This window comes from Orcinus orca, chromosome 16 (assembly GCF_937001465.1).
Source record: "Orcinus orca chromosome 16, mOrcOrc1.1, whole genome shotgun sequence".
Lineage (NCBI taxonomy): Eukaryota > Metazoa > Chordata > Mammalia > Artiodactyla > Delphinidae > Orcinus > Orcinus orca.
Window position 1 is genome coordinate 12,894,352 of NC_064574.1, and position 22,352 is coordinate 12,916,703.

A 22,352-nucleotide genomic window follows, 5' to 3' on the forward strand; every position below is an offset into this window, starting at 1 on the left:
CTTGAGACAGTGAGGATGGGAATGGAGGCAGTGCCTACAAGGAGGTCATACTTCTGTGTCTGTGTCTTTGGCTGGTAAGTCATTTTCACTCTTGGTGAAAAGAAAACTCCAAAGGTATACTTGAAGTTTCCTTCCCCAGAGGCACTCCTATTAACAGCTTTATGAGTTCTCCCAGAGAAAATCGATCAATCTGTGCATATGCAATATCTAACCCTTAAAAAAGTACGTAGTTCTGCACTTGGCCTAACGATCTAGCTTGGGGATCTTTCTGTAAGCATGTAAAAACGGTGACTGGGCTTCCCTGGTGGCGCAGTGGTTGAGAGTCCGCCTGTTGATGCAAGGGACGCGGGTTCGTGCCCTGGTCCGGGAAGATCCCACATGCCGCAGAGTGGCTGGGCCCGTGAGCCATGGCCACTGAGCCTGCGCGACCGGAGCCTGTGCTCCGCAACGGGAGAGGCCAAAACAGTGAGAGGCCCGCGTACCGCAAAAACAAGAACAAAACGGTGAGTCTGGGACTGCCCTGGCAGTCCGGTGGTTAAGACTCTGTGCTTCCACTCCGTGGGGCACGGGTTCAATCCCTGGTCTCCATCTTGTGTGTGTGCCAGTATTTACTGAACTGGAACCCTCTGTTGGCAACTTTTAGGTACAGCCTAAATGAATAGCGTTAAACATACTCTAATCTTGAGGGTATATGCTACTGGATAATAATTTTTGAGCTGAAAGGAAAAGGTCTGTGTACTGCTTAAAATTATGACATAAACTACAATCACAATTTTCCCAAGGAGTGTCCTCTGGCTTTCAATCTAATTGTCGAAGGGACCTGTGATTCAGAAAAGGATGAGAACCACCATTCTACAGGGTACAACCTGTTTTTTTTGCAACAAAGAGCTAATTTATCTGGTACCCTTTTCTGGGTTTTTTTGGCCGTGCCGCATGGCATACAGGATCTTAGTCCCCCTACTGGGGATCAAAACTGTGCCCCGTGCAGTGGAAGCGCAGAGTCTTAGCCACTGGACCACCAGGTAAGCCCCTATGTGGTACCCTTTCTGTCCCCTTTGAGCTTCCGTCTCTCCAGTAGCACTTCCACACCATAGTAAAGGTATAGGTTGAGATATACCACGATTTCAAAAACTTGAATTCCCAACTGTGCAATTTTGGAAAGTTACTCCATCTTTCTAAGCCTCTGTTTCTTTATCTGCAAAATGGGGATAACAGTACCTGCCTCATAGGGCTGTAGTGAACTGAATGAAACAGTGCTCAGTACACAGAAATGTCTGGCGCACGGCTGGTGCTCAATAGATGACAGCTTTTTGTTTTAGGACATTGACAGAACTTCTAGCACGAATATCCTTATTCCACACCCAGCTCCTCTACAAGCATAGAGATGCATACCAAGTATATATGGCAGTGCCAAGCTAGCAGACGACGTAGACTGTGCTATGGAGGGAAGAGACAGAAGGATAAGATATACAATTAGACTGGTCTCTTCAGCCTCCCAAAAATACTTCTTCCATTTGGTATTTTCTTTTTTTAATTAGTTTATTTTTGGCTGCGTTGGGTCTTCATTGCCGCGCGCGGGCTTTCTCTAGTTGCGGCGAGTGGGGGCTACTCTTTGTTGTTACATGCGGCTTCTCATTGTGGTGGCTTCTCTTGTTGTGGAGCATGGGCTCTAGACGTGCGGGCTTCAGCAGTTGTGGCTTGCAGGCTCAGTAGTTGTGGCTTGTGGGTTCTAGAGCATAGGCTCAGTAGTTGTGGCGCACAGGCTTAGTTGCTCCACGGCATGTGGGATCTTCTTGGACCAGGGCCTGAACCCGTGTCCCCTGCACTGGCAGGCAGATTCTCAGCCACTGCGCCACCAGGGAAGCCCCCTAGTATTTTCTTTATGTGAAAGCTAATCAAGAAAGGAGTCTTGGGGCTTCCCTGGTGGCGCAGTGGTTGAGAGTCCGCCTTCCGATGCAGGGGACACGGGTTCGTGCCCCGGTCCGGGAAGATCCCACATGCCGCGGAGCGGCTGGGCCCGTGAGCCATGGCTGCTGAGCCTGCGCGTCCAGAGCCTGTGATCCGCAACGGGAGAGGCCACAGCAGTGAGAGGCCCGCGTACCGCAAAAAAAAAAAAAAAAAAAAAAAAAACGGGAAAGAACCTTTGCTGACAAGGATGCTTAGGATGCTTAGGAAACAGCTATGTACCACCACCACCCCCAACTTTTCCGTTTCTTTAATGTACAAATGACAAAGATGTATTAAAGTTTTAAATAATTTTTTTACAAACAGAAAAGAGAGACCAAACCAGGATGACTTCCCACAAAGAAGGGATCTAAGAGCCGCCCCATGAACTTCTTCAGGCCACCACGGCTACTTCCTCCTCTTGTACCTATGAAGAAAATGAGCAGAGTAAAGACCAACGCTAAGACCAGAAAGAGGAAGGAGAAGCTCCTTTCCCAGGAAAGCTTTCCTCTCCAACCCCACTCATAGCCTCTGGTCCTCCAGAACTATAAACATTACCTGGATTTAGATTTAAAGTTTCCTCCTCGTCTCTGGTGGGGCAAGCCCAATTGTTTTCTTTCTTCAAAGGAGGGGCTGTGAATGAGAGAAGATGGCAAAATATTGGACAAGCAGGCAATGTTTCACCCCCCATCCTACCAGCTCCCACACAAAGCAGCAGCACCACAGATGTGTCATTTTCAGGGCCTGAGGTTCTAAGTCTGTGTTCTTCCACCTGATAATATGGGTTTATGGAAGTCAGGGCCCAGCACTAAAACAAGACGAAGAGGCTCCTCCTTCTTGTGTATGTAATAAAACTGCTGGGGTAACTTAGTTTACCCAGCCACCAACCCCAGCCCAGAGGATATGAGGAGGAAAGCACATTCCCAAGAGCACACCAGAATCCTTTCTTTGGGGTTCTATCACTCCCCTGAGAGAAAGCTCTATTTCTGAACCAAAAATGTGCTATTTCACCTCCAAGGCAGGAGGGCCTTAACACTTCTCTTACTCTCACCGTGGGAATCCACAGATGGGCTGGCGGGGAAGGGGACAGACAGGAGCCCTTAAAATTATATACAGGCAGACCTCAAAGATATTGAGGGTTTGGCTCCAGACCACTGCAATAAAGTGAGTATCACAATAAAGCAAGTCACACGGATTTAGTGGTTTCCCAATGCATGTAACGGTTACGTTTACACTATACTATAGTGTCTTAATAAAGTGTGCAATAGCATTACATCTAAAAAGAAAAACAATGCACATATCTTAATTTAAAAATACTCTATTGCTGGGAATTCCCTGGTGGTCCAGTGGTTAGTACTCCGCACTTTCACTGCTGGGACCCAGGTTCGATCCCTGGTCGGGGAACTAAATAAGATCCTGCAAGTGTGTGGTGCGGCCAGAAAATAAATAAATAAAAATTTAAAAAATAAAAATACTCTATTGCTAAAAAAAGGCTAACCATCATCTGACAACGCAGGGTTGCCACAAACCTTCAACTTGTAAAAACTGCAGTATCTGCGAAGTGCAAAAAGCGAAGTGCAATAAAGCAGAACACAATAAAACGAGGCACGCCTGCATTATAAAGCCGCAGGTGTGTGAGAACTGGGAGTGGGGAAGGAAGGGGGGAGAAGATTCATAGCTTTCATCAGAATACCGAGAGCTCCGTGATGACTTAAAACCCTACCCAGCTCGATACTGTTTCAGGGCCTTCTTGCTTGTGTTGGTGAGTTCTTCGTCAAATACAGATTTCTTCACCTGCTTTTGCTTCTTTGCTGTGCACAGAGAGAATGGGTTAGATATGGCCTTTTTGTCCCAAGCTCCTAAATCCCCTTAAGCTCAAGGTAATGGTTCCAAGTTCAGTGGATGCTCTGGCCTGATGTTTTGACATGGAAGCAAGACATCAGATCCCAGCAGAAAAGAGATAAGGAATCTTAAGTACCAGGTGTGAAGAACCACTCCAAAGGATGCCTGCAGCGTCCAAAGGTGGAATGGACCATGTAAACATAAAATGGGCTGAAAACATCTTCCCCTCATTCCACCCTGACCCATTCCTTCAAGCAGCAGCTGGTAAGGATTTAGCCTCCAGAATCAGAAAGGCTTGTGTTCAAATGCTACTAAACATGGGGTCACTTCACCCCTTGGAGCCAATAAAGGACAGCTGTACACACCTACATACTCATTAGTCAAAAAGTGTGGGCTCTTATCATCATCCCTCCCCTTTTGTCCCTGACCACAAGCCCAGGTTTCAGGCAGAGCCTTCCTACCAGCTCCTTCAGGTTCCCCATCTGCCTACCAGGGCCCCTCGCTGGCTCCTCCTCGGGCATTGCTCTGGCCCGCTTGGCTCTGCGGTTCCTCTTGGCCAGCCGCTCAGCGAACATCTGTGCCTTGAGGATTTCAAACTGGGACCTTTCGTCTGCCTGGGGAGAGGATGACATGTAAGTGTGGAACAGACCTGGCAGCCTTGACCCACATCCTCAGGCAGGGACCCAACTCCAAAGGGGAGGCTACTCACTGTCATCTCCCCCTTTTTCTTGACATCCTTCATAAACTTCTTCCTTTTCTTCTTTCCTCTTATGGCTAAGTCAAACTCCTGCAGAGCCTTGGCAACTGGGATGAGAAGAGAGCATGAGAGTCCAGGTACCATTTCATAAAATCTTTTTTTAAACTTACAATAAGAAGTGTACATATTTGGGCTTCCCTGGTGGCGCAGTGGTTGGGAGTCCGCCTGCCGATGCAGAGGACGCGGGTTTGTGCCCCGGTCCAGGAAGATCCCACATGCCGTGGAGCGGCTGGGCCCATGAGCCATGGCCACTAAGCCTGCGCATCCGGAGCCTGTGCTCCGCAATGGGAGGGGCCACAACAGTGAGAGGCCCAGGTACCGCAAAAAAAAAAAAAAAAGAAGTGTACATACTTAAAAGTGATACATTTAAGGGCTTAAAATGAAAAGCAGCAGTCACTTCCTCTCCTGGCAGTTACCTCCATCTCACTAAATAACCTGCTGGTTCCACTATTTCTTAATTAATCTACTTGAGACATTCATTATATATCTGCCTCATATTATGAAAGATATACTTCCCACCCCTTCCCACAATATAGTTATAACTCTATTTATAACACAGAAACTTAACATACATCACCTTAATTTTTTGTCCCATCAAATACAGACAGTATTTCTTAAATGCTGGTACTACCTCTTTGGAGGGTAATTTTGCAATCCCTAACAAAATAATGAATACACATAGCCTCTGACCTACAATTTCACTTTTTGGAACTTACCTTGTAAATCAAATATGCTTGCTTAATTGTGAAAGGGCATCTGTATAGCTATCTACTACATCACTTGTTTATAATAGCAAAAGATTGGAAACAACCTCAATGTCCCTCAATGGGGAACTAATTAAAATAAACTATAATCCACCTATGTGATGGAAGACCACATAGCCACTGAAAACAAGAAAAGGCACCTATATATGTGCCTATATAAAATGATCTCCAAACTACAAAATTCATTGAAAAAAGCAAGGTGTAGACAATGTGAATTTGTTTGTTTTTTAAAGGGAGAGAAAAGGGAATATATATATCTAAATATCTTTCTGACTTACTTTTTCTAAATTGTGGCAAAATATATATAACAAAGTTTGCCATTTTACCCATTCTTTAGTGTACAATTCGGTAGCATTAATGACATTCACAATATTGTACAATCATCACCATTATCTGTTTCTAAAACTTTTTCATCATCCCAAACAGAAGCTCTATTACCATTAGAGCTTCCCCATGGCTCCTGGTAATCTCTATTCTACTTTCTGTGTCTCTGCATTTGCCTATCTAGGTACCTATTATAAATGGAATCATAAAGATGTGTCCCTTTGTCTGGATTATTTCACTTAGCATGTTTCCAAGGTTCATCCTTATGGCATGTACCAGAACTTCATTATGGCTGAATTAATATCCCATTGTATGTACCTACCACATTCTGTGTATCCATTCATCTGCTGATGAACATGGTTGTTTCCACCCTTTGGCTATTGTGAATAATGCTTCAATGAATACTGGCATACAAGTATCTGTTTGAGTCCCTGTTTTCTGCTCTTTGGGGTATAGACCTAGGAGTGGAATTGCTGGGCCTGATGGTAATTCTATGTTTAGCTTTTTGAGGAACCTCCCCAACATACTTTTTTCCTTCTTCCTCTCTTCTTTGGTCTGGAACCAGCTCCTTTCAGGCTCAGGGTTTGGTGCCCCCTTCCCTTTCTCCAGGAGCCGCTGTGCTGTGTTGATCTGTGGGGACAGCAAAAGGATGCCTGCCATGAAACCTACATCTGATAATACAGAACATGGTGGCTGCAGGAAGCCACTGCCTGTAAATACTTGGGGCTCTGATGATATGTTTGGCAGACACAGCATATAAGAAGGCAGAGCAGCCGGGGCCCATGCAGTCTGCTTACTAAGCAGCATGTGGACCAGAGCGCTCCTCACAGCCTCACCTGGGCTTCTGACTTTTGCATCTCTTTTTCTTCAGCCTCTAACTGCAGAACTGCATACACATCCTTCTCCATTTTCTCAATCTTGTCCCGGAATTTGAGGATGACATCTCAGGGGAAAAGAATGAAAAAGATTTTAAAATAAGGATGAACATGGTGTAGCTGATGCAAACAACGCAGATGGCGATTTTTCTTTAATTATTTATTTATTTATTTTTGGCTGTGTTGGGTCTTCATTGCTGCGCTTGGGCTTCTCATTGCGGTGGCTTCTCTTGCTGTGGAGCACGGGCTCTAGGCACACAGGCTTCAGTAGTCCTGGCATGCGGCCTCAGTACTTGTGGCTCGCGGGCTCTAGAGCGCAGGCTCAGTAGTTGCAGCGCGTGAGCTTAGTTGCTCCGCAGCATGTGGGGTCTTCCCTGACCAGGGCTCGAACCCATGTCCCCTGCATTGGCAGACAGATTCTTAACCACTGCGCTACCAGGGAAGCCCTCAGATGGGTATTTAGTGACGCAGAAAACTGGGTTTTTGGGGGTTTTTTTATGTGTGGCTGCTCTGCTTAACACCTCCCCAAAGGCTTCCTGATGCTCGTGGAATAAATTCCAAACTCCTCAGCATGGCCCCTGCCTACCTCTCTGACCTCTGCCTACCCCTTGCTCACAGGCCTCGGGCCTCTGGCCCTCCCTGTCTTCTACTCCCACATCAAGTGTGTTCCTGTCTCTGAGGCTTTGCCCTGGTTTTCCGTGCTTGGCACACTCTGTCCCCAGACCACCCACAGCCATCTCATTCCTGTCATCCGGGACTCGGCTCAAATGCCATCTGTCAGAGGCCTTTTCTCAGCAGCTTTTCTAAAGTAGGCACTTCTCCTGTCGTTCTCAATCACACCTACAATTAGCTTATTTATTGTGTCTTTTTCCCAACAGTGTCAGCTGTTTTGTTTCCTGCTGTATCCCCAATACTTAGAATACAACAAACAGCAATAGACTGAATGAATTAAATGAAATTTTTTTAAATGAAAGGAAAAAAAAAAGACCTATGAATGGAAAAAAAGGTCTTGAAAAGATGTGTATCTAAATGCTGTGAGTGGTGAGCTCTTTCACATACAATTACATTTTTACTCTTATTTGATTTACTTTTTTCCAACACTGAATACATATTACTTTTGTAACTTAAAAAAAAATTTTTTTAACAATGTGCATTATATGACCGCTACAGATGAGTAAAAAAGGAATGAAAGATATACAAAAAGAGTAAGTGCTGACTTCCTCCCCATCCGGGGCCCCCACCAAGAGGAAGTGGTGAAGGGTTAGTGGGGGTGGTGCCTTAAGAGGCCTTCTTGGGCTTCCCTGGTGGCGCAGTGGTTGAGAGTCCGCCTGCCGATGCAGGGGACGCGGGTTCGTGCCCCGGTCCGGGAAGATCCCACATGCTGCGGAGCGGCTGGGCCCATGAGCCATGGCCGCTCAGCCAGCATGTCCAGAGCCTGTGCTCCGCAACGGGAGAGGCCACAACAGTGAGAGGCCCGCGTACCGCAAAAAAAAAAAAAAAAAAAAAAAAAAAGAGGCCTTCTCTTCCCAAAGGCTGGCGAATACCTATGACTAAGCACTTGGGGCACAAGTCTCTCCTCAGTCCCTTTCACACACAGAGAGAATGAAGCCCAGAGAGGCAAGGGGAGACCTGCCCGGGGCCCCTCAGCAAGGAAGTGGCAGAGCTGGGATTCAAATCTGGCTCCTAACTGCAAAGCGCCTGCTCTCACCCATTACCCTCTGCCCGCTGCCCCGTCCTTCGGAGTCTGAGCTAGGATGCTCCCCCACCCACCCGAACCGCCCTGAGCCGTGGTACTGACGCCTGCTCACCCTGGGGCGGCATCCGGGCCTTCACGGGGGCCTTGGCAGCCTTCACGATCTCCTTCAGCATCTTCCGCTCCTCCTCTCCCACCAGAGAGACTGAGCGCCCGGCCCGGCCGGCACGAGCTGTTCGCCCCACCCGGTGGACATAATGCTTGATGGTGTTGGGCATCGTGAAGTTGATGACCTGGAAGGCCAAAGTTAAGCATCAGTCAGACCTGGGAGTCGGCGGGGAGAGGGGGACGTGAGGAGGCAAAAGGACTCCCAGCAAAAACTCAAGGAAGATGGGGCCTGCTCACCGTTTTGACCCCATCGATGTCAAGTCCACGGGCTGCTACATCTGTGGCCACGAGGATGTCAATCTGTTCATCCTTAAAGCGCCTGGAAACAGCCACAAACATGTTCCTCTGAATACCTGACCCCAGTCAATACTCTGCAGAAGCCTGAGCCAGCGAAGAGAACACAAACCCTTCTGGAGTCAAGCAGCAGAGTACAGACCATCACAGTGGAGACAGATCCTAAGTGTCAGCCTAACGACACTCACATGCCCCCCAAACATCCCACGACATAGAGCAAATGTAGTTTTGTGTATACCACTTTAAACAGCAATTCCTATAAATAGAGAAGCTTGGGAACCACAGAGCTAGACTATAACACGGAGCAGAGGCAAGTGCCTCAGCATTGAAAACAGCCTTTAAGAAACAACTCTCAGCTGCCTGTGTGAATAAGGACCAGTGGAGAGTCCTAAAGGGTTCCTCCTTGCCTACCAAGCTGACTCGATTCTGCGAGAGTTAAACAAGAAACCACGTGGAAAAGCACAGGGCCTGGCAAGGTAAGTGCTCAAGAAATACGAATGGATTTGCTTCAGGATCTCATTCTAGCAGACCCGGGTATGTCCCCTGCTCTGGAAAGGCTGCAGAGATCAGAATGTGTGCTGCATCATCCCAAGTCAATTTCCTGCTGTGACCCCGCTCAGCAGCTCCCACGCTCAAATCCTGGGGCAAGAGTATCATTTTGTACAAAGTCAGAGTTCTGAATGTCTCTAAGACCTGACCTTAGAATGGTTAGGCTAGAATTTGTGAAGTGGGGAACTGTACTGTATCCCCTGGTACCACTCACACATGACCTCTGGAGGGTACTTTCCGTCTCTGGAATGAACAGAGCCCCCTCTGAAGGATGGGTGGGAGCCTCAGCCCCCGAAACTTTACCGGAGGGCCTCCAACCGCTGCGTCTGTGACAGGTTGCCGTGGAGCTCGCCCACCTGCAGCCCCATCAGCCCCAGGAGGATGTGCATGCGGTGGGCCTGCTTCTTGGTCTGGGTGAACAGCATCACGTGGTCGGTGAAGGTTCTCATCAACAGAGCTGCCAGGGAGAGAAGAGTGAGCGGGTGGCTGCCTCCAGCACGTCCTCCCTCCTCGCCTGCAAAGCGGCTGCTGTGCCTGGTTCGGGGGTGGCAGGTGAGGCCCCTGCCTTGGGGAGCTCCCACTCCAGGGCAGAGACGGAGAGGCCGAGTCCCAATTCTCAAGGGCGGTAAATGCCGTGAGAGAATGAAGAGAAGATGCGGCAGCTTCAGGGCTGGCCTCTCTGAGGAGGTGACATTAGGCTGAATGACAAGGCAGTCTCATCCACGAGAAGATTTGGGGGAAGATTCCAGGCAGAGGAAAGAGCAAAAGCTTGGGGGGTTTGAGAAAGCGAAAGCAGGCGGGTGTGGCTGGAGGGCCATGAGCTAAGGCACCAAGGCCGGGGGCTCCGGGCAGGCCGGGGCAGGTCCAGGGGTCTTACAGGACTCGCTAGGGAGCATGGATTTCAGTCTAAGAGCAATGGAAGACACCAGAGGGTTTAAAGAGCGAAGGAACAGGAGCGAATGCTTGTTTGTACATGATCCTTTTAAATGGTCTGCAGTGTGGAGAAGGCACCTTCCACAGGACAGCGTGGAAGCAGACGGCCAGGTCAGAGGCCACTGCAACAATCCAGGTGACACAGTAGTGGCCTGGACGAAGGGCCAGAGGGGCAGCTGGAGGGAAGTGGCTAGGAGTTCAGCAGGACATAAAGAGGACTGGACGGTGGAAGGGAGGTGAAGCGACGAAAGAAAGGGAGGAAGAACTCGTGGAGCAGAGGAACAGCAGTACCACACGCTGGGGCACGGGAGACCGGATGGAGGAGTCGCCGGGGAAAAACCAACACTTCGGTGTGAAGCTCAGGGGAGCTGAGCAGCCCTCCCTGCTCAGTCCCACCCTGGGCTTTCACCTGCCACGATGGCTTCCCGGTCCCCTTCCCGGTTTGGCCGGATCCGGATGAACTCCTGCCGCAAGAAGGGGGCCACGTCCGTGTTGCTGTTCACAAATATCCGGACGGGATTCTTCAAGGAGACAGAAGCCAGATCTTTCACCTGCCAGGCACAAAGGCAGGGGCGCTGACCAGCCTGTCAGGAGGCAGGGAGGGAGGCAAGCCGGGGCTCCAGCTCAGCCCGGGGTCCTCTGCGCCGTCCCTCTGTTCCCTACAGCCCACCTCATCCGTCATCGTGGCTGAGAAGAGCATGGTCTGGCGGTGGTGGGAACACATTCGGATGATCTCCTTCATCTGCTCCTCGAAGTACTCGTCCAGCATCCTGGCAAGCAGGGGAGGGGAGGAATCAAGAGAAATGGACTGGGCTTGCATCTGTATCGATGAAGGACAGAAAACACTGCACAGATGATGTTTCGATACTGTCATTGGTTATGTTTCAGGCTCATTTATTTACTTATTTTATTAGCATTGTTTTACCCTTTTTCCAAGATTCACCAAGAATTATCATTATCATTTTATATTTGCTTAGTCTTTCTTTTTTTTCTTTTGCTGAATCATATGCTATTAAGTTGCAGATATCATGACACCGGACCCCTAAATATTTCAGCACACATTCCCTAAGAACGGTGACTTTCTCCTACATAAACACAATGTCGTTACCACACCTGAGAAATTCAAGTGTCTGAATGATATCTAAAGTAAAGTACAATGTATATTCAGTTTTCCCTAACTGTCCCCCAAACGTCATTCTAGAGCTGTCTTTTTATTTTTTTAGTCCAGGAATGACAGTTCCTACGTTGTACTTGGTTGTCACATCTCTTTAGTCTCCCTTAGTCTACAAAGCCCTCTCATCCTTTTTCACACTCTGAATATGTCTAATTATTCCCCAGTGACTGGATTTAACAATCATTGCTGGGAGCGGGGTGGGGGGCAGCTGTGCACCTCACTGTCACTCCATCCGGAGATAGACAGTTTGTTCCAGCATCGCAGTTTGGTCACTTGGTTGAAGTGGTGTCTACCACTCTCCACTAGGAAAGGAACCTCTTTCTCTTTGCAGATAATAGTCATCTGTGAGATTACTGTGACTCCAATTTTTTCAACCCATCCAATCCTTTATAGTATTTCTTGTTCAGTTCAGGCTGCAGTTGAGGGACAGGTATCACCTTTAGTTGTCGTGTCTCTTTGGTCTCAGTCTGAAACTTCCACAGCCTTTCTTGGTCTTTTGAGACACTGATATTTTTGATATTTAAAACCTAAATCAGATCATGTTCCCTTGGCTTAGAACGATCTCCTTTACCTCCTTCAGGCCTCAAGAATGCTCGTGGGAGGCAGTCTACCAGTTATTCAACACCTATTGTGCACCTGCTAGATTCTAGACACGGCCCTGGCACTGGGATGTGGCAGCAGGCAACACAAACACAAAGTCGGCCCTTCTTGAACATGAAGTTCTGGGGAGAAGAGGGACACAGCCACCACACGAGCATTCAGGTAACAATGCGGGAGGTCAAGGAGGTGTAGCACCTCAGAGAACATAAGGCAGGAAGGGAAGGACGAGGCGGGGGTGTGGGGGGAAGGGAGGAACTATTTTTTTTTTGTTTTTTAAAAAATATTTCATTTATTTATTTATTTATTTTGGGGGGCTGCATCGGGTCTTCGTTGCTGTACACAGGCTTTTCTCTCTAGTTGCGGTGAACGGTAGCTACTCTTCATTGTGGTGCGTCAGCTTCTCATCGTGGTGGCTTCTCTTGTTGCGGAGCACAGACTCTAGGTGCACGGGCTTCAGTAGTTGTGGCGTGCAGGCTCAGCAGTTGTGGCGCATGGGCTTAGTTGCTCTGCGGCACGTGGGATCTTCAGGGGTCGAACCCATGTCCCTTGCATTGGCAAGCAGATTCTATTTTTTTTTTTTTTTTTTTTGCTGTACGTGGGCCTCTCACTGTTGTGGCCTCTCCCATTGCGGAGCACAGGCTCCGGACGCACAGGCTGAGCGGCCATGGCTCACGGGCCCAGCCGCTCCGCGGCATGTGGGATCTTCCTGGACCGGGTCACGAACCCGTGTCCCCTGCATCGGCAGGTGGACTCTCAACCACTGCGCCACCAGGGAAGCCCGCAAGCGGATTCTTAACCACTGGACCACCAGGGAAGTCCCAGGAACTGTTATAGAGTGGCCAGCAAAGTGACAGCTGGAGCAGAAACCTGAGGAGGTACAGGAGGTCATTCCAAGCTGAGGGAACAACGATGCAGAAGAGAAGCCCCAAAGTGGGAGTGTGTGGATGGGATTTACCAATGGATATCCTGGGGGGATGAGAAAATGAGGAGACAAAAATGGCACTGAGAATATGGCCTGAACAACTAGAAGGCTGGAGTTGCCCTTCAGTGGGATGGGAAGCGGGAGAGGGGCACAGAGGATGAGAAACTTGGTTAAGGACCTGGTTAGTTTGGAGATGCTTCAGTTTGAGAGTAAACTTGAACAGCCTCCTTACCCTGCCACCTCCACAGCAGTCCAGTTCATTAAGAGTTCATTCTGTTGAGTCACGAAGGAAAGAGGTGAGCAGATGAGACACGAATGAGAGAAAGGAAGGAAGAGAGGGAGGGAGGGAAGAGGAGGGAGCGGGGAAGGAGGGGGAGCCTGCAGAGTAATCGAGGCTGTCGGTTGAATGCTCCCTGTGCACTGGCACTATACCGGAGTTACTCCTTGAATCTTCAACAGCATGAGGTGGGTACTTATCCCCCACTTACAAACAAGAAAAGATTTGCTTTAAGACTCTAAATAACGTTTCCCAATCTCAGGAAGCGGTGGAGCCAGAATTTAACTTGCCTTCCCTCTTAACCATCACATTACAGAAAAAGAGCAGGATAATCCAGGCTAAGATGGACAAAAAGGCTCAAACGTGAACAGCTGAACTGGTCAGAGCCAGGTAGGACCAGGCAGAGTGCAGGTTCCCGCCCCGGGGTGTGGCCCTGGGGACCCCACCATTTCAGGTGTACCTGTCAGCCTCATCCAGGATGAGCACTTCGATGCTGCTCAGGTGGAAGGAAGGGCAGTTGTGGAGGTGATCGATGAGCCGGCCCGGGGTGGCGATGAGGATGTCAGGCGCTGCCCGGAGGGCTGCTTCCTGAGACTTCACGTCCAGGCCGCCTGCAAAAAGCAAAGCCCACCAGGCAGCCAGCTGAGTCACCCACCAGTACGGCCTTGAGCCCTGCTACCTGCCAGCTCCCGCGGCAGATGCCGAGCAAACGGCAGAGCACAAGACTGACAGAGGCCCCCCTTGCGCAGATTTTACGATACGGTGGGAGAGACAGATTATTTAATTACAATTGTGCCAAGTGCAAAAATCTAAAACGATGATGACACCAAGCCACTTCAGAGTACAGCTCAACCGTCCACCAACTGAGAGATGCAGCGGAGAGGCTGATAATCTTTCTAAATCACCTACAATTTCCTACTGCTTAAGGAGGGTAAAATGCAGGTTAGATAACACTATCATATAACATCATCAGAAAGATTCTGCCCCAATAAATATCTGATTCATTATTCATGCAAGACAAAATCATATCCTAAATTTGTTCAGCATCAAGAACAAATTTGTTTCATCATTTTGAAGTTTCGTTTTGCAAGGCTGGTGAAGCCTCAGTCAAAACCCTCCCCATCGCCCTCACTATCTACTGTGAAAACGTCATCTGGTTTTTAACTGGTTTCAATCACATGAAGGCTTTCCTGCACCCATCACCCTCAGACAGTGGTGCACATCCCCCCTCCACCGTGCCACACTCTGTCAGAGGCAGCCAGCCCTCAGCCAGACACTCACCCACAGCCAGGCAGGTGGTGATGCTGCAGAACTGGGCCAGCTGCTTGGTGACGGAGTGCACCTGGATGCCCAGTTCCCGGGTGGGAACCAGCACCAGCACACGGGTCACCGGAGCCTGGCGGGGTTTGTAGATCAGACGCTCCAAGACGGGAAGGGCAAAAGCTGCAGTTTTACCTGGAGGGAAGGGCAGCAGGAAAGCAAAATGAGAAAAGCTTCTGTCCTTCCCAGGTCCAGGTTTTCACCTGCACACAGAAAACCTACATATCTACTCAGAGGGAAATGAAGCAACTTATTTTTCATAAAACTTTTTTTCTGATTTTAAATCACATGGTCAGGGCTTCCCTGGTGGCACAGTGGTTAAGAATCCACCTGCTAATGCTGGGGACACAGGTTCGAGCCCTGGTCCGGGAAGATCCCGCATGCCGCGGAGCAACTAAGCCCGTGTACCACAACTACTGAGCCTGCGCTCTAGAGCCCGCGAGCCACAACTACTGAGCCTGCGTGCCACAACTACTGAAGCCCTCATGGCTAGAGCCCATGCTCTGCAACAAGAGAAGCCACCGCAGTGAGAAGCCTGTGCGCTGCAACAAAGAGTAGCCCCCGCTCACCGCAACTAGAGAAAGCCCGCATGCAGCAATGAAGAACCAACACAGCCAAAAATAAATAAATAAAATAAAATTTAAAAATCAATCAATTGGGCTTCCCTGGTGGTGCAGTGGTTGGGGGTCCGCCTGCCAATGCAGGGGACACGGGTTCGTGCCCTGGTCTGGGAAGATCCCACATGCCGCGGAGCGGCTGGGCCCATAAGCCATGGTCGCTGAGCCTGCGCATCCGGAGCCTATGCTCCGCAACAGTGAGAGGCCCACACACCGCAAAACAAACAAACAAACAAAAAAATCAATCAATCAATCAATCACATGGTCAATGTAAAAAATCTGGGAAATACAAAATAAAAAAAAAAAGCAATAAAAATCACCCACAGTTCAGCCAACCAGAGGTAAGCATTACCAAAACAGTATCTATATTACCAATCTTTTTTTTAATGGACAAAAATGTTAATTTTAATTCAATAACACTATATATTGTTTAGCAACATCCCTTTAAAAAAAAACATACATTTTCCTATTTCTTTAAGTACTCTACTTTTTTAAAATGGTTGCATCGTATTTTATTACATGACTATTTCTATTCTATTCTATTACATGACTATATAATTAACTGCACTAACACACAATGTTGTGATAAACATCCCTTTTATAAAATCTTTACTCCTATGACAGGGGCTTATCATGGGAGTGACAGGAGATCATGGTTACAGAGACACCCTGATAGGATTAAACAAAAATGATCTTCACCAGATCACCTGAAACCTGTAACCTGTGACTACCCTATTTAAAAAAAGTAAAGAGTATTTAAAAAAAAATAGAAAAATATATATTAATATTTTTTAAAAGGGAAGTTACTACACAGAATATACAATGTTATTGCATTAAAATTTATATTCGCATATTTAGCAAAGTGGGCTTTTGGTAAGTCAACCCAGAGTCTATTCTATGTTGCACATCCTCCTTCTTCCTCCTCCTCTCCCTCCCCCACCCCCAAGTCCCTGTCCTTTTTACCTGTCCCAGTGGCTGCACAGGCACAGATGTCCTTCCCCAACAGACCCACAGGTATGCATGCCTTCTGGATCGGTGTGGGCTCCTTGAAGCCCATGGCTGTGATGGCCTGAAGAAAAAGAAAAGATAGGGTCAGAGAGGAGAGGAGGGGGAGTCTCAGCACAAAACAAACAAGGCAGGTTTCCAAACAGGTTTCAATCCCTCCCAGTCATTCAATCCACCTACTATATGTCACTTATCTAGGCCCTGAGGATATAGTAATAAACAAAAGGAACAACCCTGCCCTTAGAATCTGGTAGAAAAAACAGGCCGAAAACAAACAAGTGTCATATGAAGATAAATGCTATGGAGAGAGCTACAGCAGTCAAGGGGGCTGGCAAGGGCATGGGGAGGGGATGAGTGCAATTTACAGAAGGGCTGTCAGGGAAGGTCTCACTGAGCAGGGGATACTGAGTAGAATCCTGAAAGAGGCAAAGAGCACCCCAACCAGATTTCTGGAACGATCTTCCAGGTGGTGGGAACAGCAAGCACGAAGGCCCTGAGGAAGAAGATGCCTGGCCTGTGTGAGGGCCAGTGAGGCCAGTGCGACCAGAGCAGAATGGCTGCTGAGAGACATCATCAGAGGGGCTCCGAAGGGGCAGGGCCGTGCAGGCCAAGACGAAAACCTCTGCATAAGAGGGTTCTCTGTGTGGACAACAGAGTTCAGGGAGGCCACGAGCCCAGTTTAGGGCAGACAGCATGGTTACGGGGCGACTGCAAGAATCCCATGGTTGACAAAAGAAGCCACTACCTTCAGAAGAGGGCGGGAAAGGTTCATGTCCTGGAATGAGAGGTTTTCATCATACTGAGATGCATCTTCAAAAAATCCTCCTGCTTCCTACATCAGAAAATCAAAAGACAGAATGAGAATTCAGCAAAAAGGGAATTAAATGACCTTAAAATTCTTTCAGGTTGTAAAAACAAGCTGCACACTGTTGTCCAAGCCCACGCTCACCTGTCCTTTCTTCTTCTTCTTCTGCTCCTTTACTTTGAGTGTATCTATGGAGAAAAAGAGAGCTGATAATCAGGGCTCATACTTCCTGAGCACTCAGTCTGCTAGACACTGTCCTAAGTGCATTACGTAGATGGACACCTCACTGAATCCATGCAACAACCTGAGGGAGCTCCTGTCACCAGCGTCGCCTCACAGAAGAGGAGGCTGTGCAGCCGTGCAGGTAAGTCACTCACCTGAGGTCAGACAGGAAGCAAACTTGGCAGCTTCCAGAGACAAGACTCCCAACCACTGTGCTATATAAGGACGCGTTAGCACTCATTTCTGCAAGAAATATTAATGGAACACCTACTACGTGGCTGGACTCATCTGAGGTGGGGGACCTATCACCCCAAATAAGTTTGAGTCATAGAAGTGTCAACAGCTGTGTGGGGCTGGAGATGAGGAAAAGAGTGAATGTGGGAATTCTCTGGCAGTCCAGTGGCTAGGACTTGGCGCTTTCACTGCTGGTACCTGGGTTTGATCCTTGCTCGGGGAACTAAGACCCCGCAAGCCTCGCGGCATGACCAAAAAAAAAAAAAAAGAAAAGGAAAAAGAAAAAGAGTGAACTCTGACTGCAAAGTACAACAACCCTACCAAAATCCCAAGGAAAAAGAGAAGCTAGCGCTTCCCTGGTGGCGCAGTGGTTGAGAGTCCGCCTGCCGATGCAGGGGACACGGGTTCGTGCCCTGGTCCGGGAAGATACCCCGTGCCGTGGAGCGGCTGGGCCCGTGAGTCATGGCCACTCAGCCTGCGCGTCCAGAGCCTGTGCTCCGCAACAGGAGAGGCCACAACAGTGAGAGGCCCGTGTACCGCAGGAAAAAAAAAAAAAGAGAGAAGCTAAAAGAAAAGAAGTCGGGACTTCCCTGGTGGCACAGTGGTTAAAGAATCTGCCGGCCAATGCCGGGGACACGGGTTCGAACCCTGGTCCGGGAAGATCCCATGTGCCACTGAACAGCTAAGCCTGTGTGCCACAACTACTGAGCCTGCGCACCACAACTACTGAAGCCCACGCATTCTAGGGCCTGTGCTCCACAACAAGAGAAGCCACTGCAATGAGAAGTCCGCGCACCACAATGAAGAGTAGCCCCCGCTCACCGCAACTAGAGAAAGCCCGTGCACAGCAATGAAGACCCAACGCAGCCAATAAATAAATAAATTCATTTAAAAAAAGAAAAAAATTAAAAAAAAAAAGAAAGGCGGTCGACCCAGAGATCTTAAATTTAACTGTGTAGAAGAGCATAGGATAACCTACAAAGTAAAAGCGAACACTCCAATTTCCTGTCCCCATTTCTGACAGTATTGCCTACCTGCTTTGGTGAGGATGTTCTCATCAGCTGATGAGTAGTCAGTCTCTGATTCTTCATCTTCTGTGGCTTCCTCGTCTTTCCCTTCAAAGTCTTCCTGCTCCTCCGGTTCAGAGCCCTCCTTTGCTTCTTTCTCCTTCTCCAACTTCCCAGACTTGGCTTCTTTACCCTAGAAAAAGAAACTGTAATAAAGCAAGGCGACTACAAACTTCAGGAAATCCAGAACCTGTGAAGGGAAAGCGAAGGGAAGGAAGGGAAAAATATTATGCTCCCATAAAGCTCCCATAAAGCTTTACTTTATGCTGAGAGTAAAGCTCAGGGCTCACCTACAAAGAGAAGTAACTGCTTTGCTTACTCACCTCTGTTTTCCTTTTCTTTCGAACTTTCTCAATCTTCTCATCTAATGTTGTGGCTGCCCTCTACAGATAAAAATAAAGAGATGAAAAAGAAACATACGTATGGGAAAGAGATAAAGCAAAGGGCTTCTTAAGGTAGGGTCTCAGATGTCAAATATAGAAAAAGCTCATCTGTACTTGGACAGGTTAATCAATCCATAGATTATTCACAACAAAACAAATAAGCAAACAAAAGACCATTAAATAAATGGTCATTTTGTGAAAAAACTTCAAATTACCTGGAACCAGTAAGAACACCCACACTGTCGGTGTTTAATATCGAGAATGATACAGTTACCAAGAGATGTCACATTGTATCTGAATGCTACTTGGAAAAACTCTTCCCCTTGCCCATCGGACATAATTTAGCCTATCAAACTGTTGAAAGGCGAGCAAATTCAGGTAACGCTGGATCTTGCTAAAACTTTCAAAAGGTGAGGTAATGGCAGGCCCCCTTGATACACGCTCAAAGCACCCCGAACCGCTACAGCGCTTACCACAGCCATAAGGAACGGCTTAATTGTTTGTCTAGTCATTTTCTACCCTGCTAGAATGTAAGCGCTATAAGACCAAGTCGGTAACTACATGAAGTACACATGAAAAGGAAAAAAAAAACCCACTCAAGATGACTTTGAAAAGGCAATGCTGTTTTATTTGAAACAGAACAAGGACCAGCAGGGTCTGGATTAAACTGCCTTGAGCAGGCAGTATTTCCCTCGGAAGCATGTGAAATGGAAAATAACTTTTAAGCACCTTCTAGCTTGTTAACCAGATTCAAAGAAAAGCACAGGGTCTTGGCAAACAAGCAGATGACAGAGACATTCACGGCAGTTTTGGCCGTGATGTGTGGGAACCAGGGACCCTAAAGAGAAAGGCCACATGAGATCACCTGGCAAGTGACAAAGAGTGATAGTATCTGTGGGGCAGAGTCAAGCCTTCAAAAACACCACTACCGAGGATGGCTGCTAGATTGTTTTTTGTTACAAAACAACATAAAAAAGGTTTCTTTCTAACACTCAAAACAAGGAGCGAATACCTAGAAAATAGACGATTGTAACATAGCTATGTCCATTTTTTAAGCAATTTATATGTAACATTTGGCATTCCTAAACCATTGGACCCTGAAGCTCACCGTCCAACCCTAACAGCCTACGGCATGGAACTGCCTATCTGTGTCAGTCTCACCTTCTTCTTGAGCTGGCTCATGACGTCAGCCATGGCCCAGCTGCCATCGTACATCCCCTCCTTCTCAGTGAAAACAAAGTCAGGGTTGAAATCGGCACTGCGGTTCTTCTGCAAGGCTTTCTGCTTTCTGCCCAGCACAATGGGCCCCTGGGAAGAGGGAGAGGCAGGATGACTATGGGACTGAGATGAAAGAACACTGGAAAAAGAAGAAGGAAATGAGGGTACCCAATAAGAGAACAGAAATATACAAGGTAAAAGCTGACAGATGACAAGAAGTAGAATAATCTACAATTGTCCTGGGAGATTTTAACACATCTCAATAACTGACAGATCAAGCAGACAAAAAAAATGAGTAAGTCCATAGAAAATGTGAACAGCACAATTAATAAGCTTTATTCCAATGAACATATAGAGAACACTGCACTAGAACACGTACATTCTTTCTAAGCACACGTGGAATAGTTGCAAAAACTGATCACATAGTATTCCTTTTAAGCAAATCTTCAATAAGTTCAAAAAAATCAATATTGTACAGACTCTGTTCTCTGACCACAATTCAATTAAGTTAGAAATAAATAACAACAGCAACAAATTTTTTTAACTCATACATTTGGAAATGGGAAAGGAAGGAGAACTGGCTGAACTATGGCTTCAGGAGGATAAACAGAAGAAAAAACCCTGAGAGCTAAAAAGTGCTATACTGATTTTTTTTTCTTACTTGAGTTAAACAATTTCATAAGAACTCTGACCCTAAACTTTATTAGTAGTAATGATTATATCTCATTTCTCCAGTACCTAGTTTAAATCGGTAATTGTATAGCACTTCAAGCTAAACTTGAAGTTTAGCATTATCATCTGCCATATTTCCTTCAGTCCTTTTCTATGACAATTTTTAAAAAATTTTTTATTGAAGTATGGTTGATTTACAATGTTGTGTTTAATTTCTGCTGTACAGCAAAGTGACTCAGTTATACATATATATTCTTCTTCTTCATATTCTTTCTCATTATGGTTTATCACAGGGTATTGAATATAGTTCCCTGTGCTATACTGTAGGACCTTGTTGTTTATCCATCCTATACATAATAGTTTGCATCTGCTAACCCCACACTCCCAGTCTTTCCCTCCCCCCACCCCCCCTTGGCAACCGCAAGTCTGTTCCCTATATTTGTGAGTCTGTTTTTGTTCCGTAGATATGTTCATTTGTGTCGTATTTTAGATTCCACATATAAGTGATAATATTTCTGTGACAGTTTTCCATTCAAGAAACAAAAAGATTCTGGCTGCTAAGTGGAAAATACACTTGGGGGGAAGGGGGGGCGACAAGAGAAACAGTTAGAGACCAGGTATGTTAGGATTGTAGGTATCCAGGTACAAGATGGCAGTGTGTCCTGGACTAGGGTGGAAGCAATGTGGACTGAGGGAGAAAGAAGCTTAAGAGAGATTTCTGAGGTAGCCTGCAGAACACTGGAGGGGAAAGAGGCTGGATAACTCCAAGGTTTCTGGCTTGAGATAAAGCAGGTTGGGAGGGTGAGGGAGACCAGAGTTCAGCTTTGGAAAAGCTGAATTTGTAGAGGCCGAGGGACACCCAAACCAGAGGTGTCAGTAAGCAGATGAGGCCACAGAGGGGAAAACACTTGAGCTGGAGCTTTAAAGGATGAGCACCTTTTCGTGACACCGGTCCCTTTTTAACTGCCATGCTGTTTAATGTCTCTAACTCCCCACCACAACATAAGCTTCAGGAGAGCGGTGTTCCTTGCCCTTCTTGTTCACTGCTGTGTCCTGAATGCTTAACACTAGGTGTAGCACATGTAGTCAATGAATACTGACTTAATGAACGCATGGATAACCATGGCTCCTTGACTAGGAACCAGGACTGACTCTCTCTCTGGATCTCTATGACACAGCGCCTGGATTAAATATCAGTTCAGTGAATGGGTACTGAGTTCACCAAGGCGACACAGAATAGCACGAGCACAGGCGCGGAGGTGAGGAAAAGCTAGTGGCGAGCAAACTGAGGAAGATTTGGGGGTCCGGGTGAGACCCAGGGACACTTGCCGGCCTGGCAGAGGATGCTGAGCCCTTGGGGGCAGGGACCTGAGGCACCACGGGGAAGGGAAGCAGTCAAGGACATCGGCTGCCCGCCGCCGCGCTCCCACCCCGATCGGCTCATACCTCCTCCTCCTGGTCTTCGGAGTCAGTCTCTGGCTCCACCGGCACCTCATCATCTTCGCCTATGGTCCCGATTAAACCCAGCTCCGCAAGCATGTCGCCACAGCAGCCACTTCCGGAAACCAGCGCGGCGCACTAGGCTGCTCTCCTGTTTCCCCGACCTCCGCGTAATCACTGCGCTTGTGCTTACGTCACTTCCTCTTGGAGGCCGCCCTGGCCCGCCCCCTCTCGCAAACTCTCGCGGCGCGCG

The 22,352-nt window shown here is 47.7% G+C and overlaps 1 protein-coding gene across 1 annotated transcript; it reads right to left on the reverse strand.

Annotated features, from left to right (window-relative positions):
- Nucleotides 1-2,240: 2,240 nt before the first annotated feature.
- On the reverse strand, nt 2,241-22,265 carry DDX27 (DEAD-box helicase 27). The gene is made up of 21 exons (XM_004282885.4): nt 22,106-22,265; nt 19,931-20,077; nt 18,710-18,769; nt 18,354-18,519; nt 17,008-17,051; nt 16,804-16,890; nt 16,017-16,122; nt 14,398-14,571; nt 13,577-13,727; nt 10,814-10,913; nt 10,553-10,694; nt 9,514-9,667; nt 8,605-8,686; nt 8,315-8,492; nt 6,468-6,574; nt 6,159-6,261; nt 4,496-4,590; nt 4,277-4,400; nt 3,668-3,755; nt 2,503-2,577; nt 2,241-2,371 (listed from the first exon to the last, which is right to left on the reverse strand). The coding sequence occupies exons 1-21, from the start codon at nt 22,196-22,198 to the stop codon at nt 2,353-2,355; spliced, it is 2,295 nt and encodes a 764-aa protein (XP_004282933.1). The 5' UTR covers nt 22,199-22,265; the 3' UTR covers nt 2,241-2,352.
- Between the last annotated feature and the right edge of the window lie 87 nt (nt 22,266-22,352).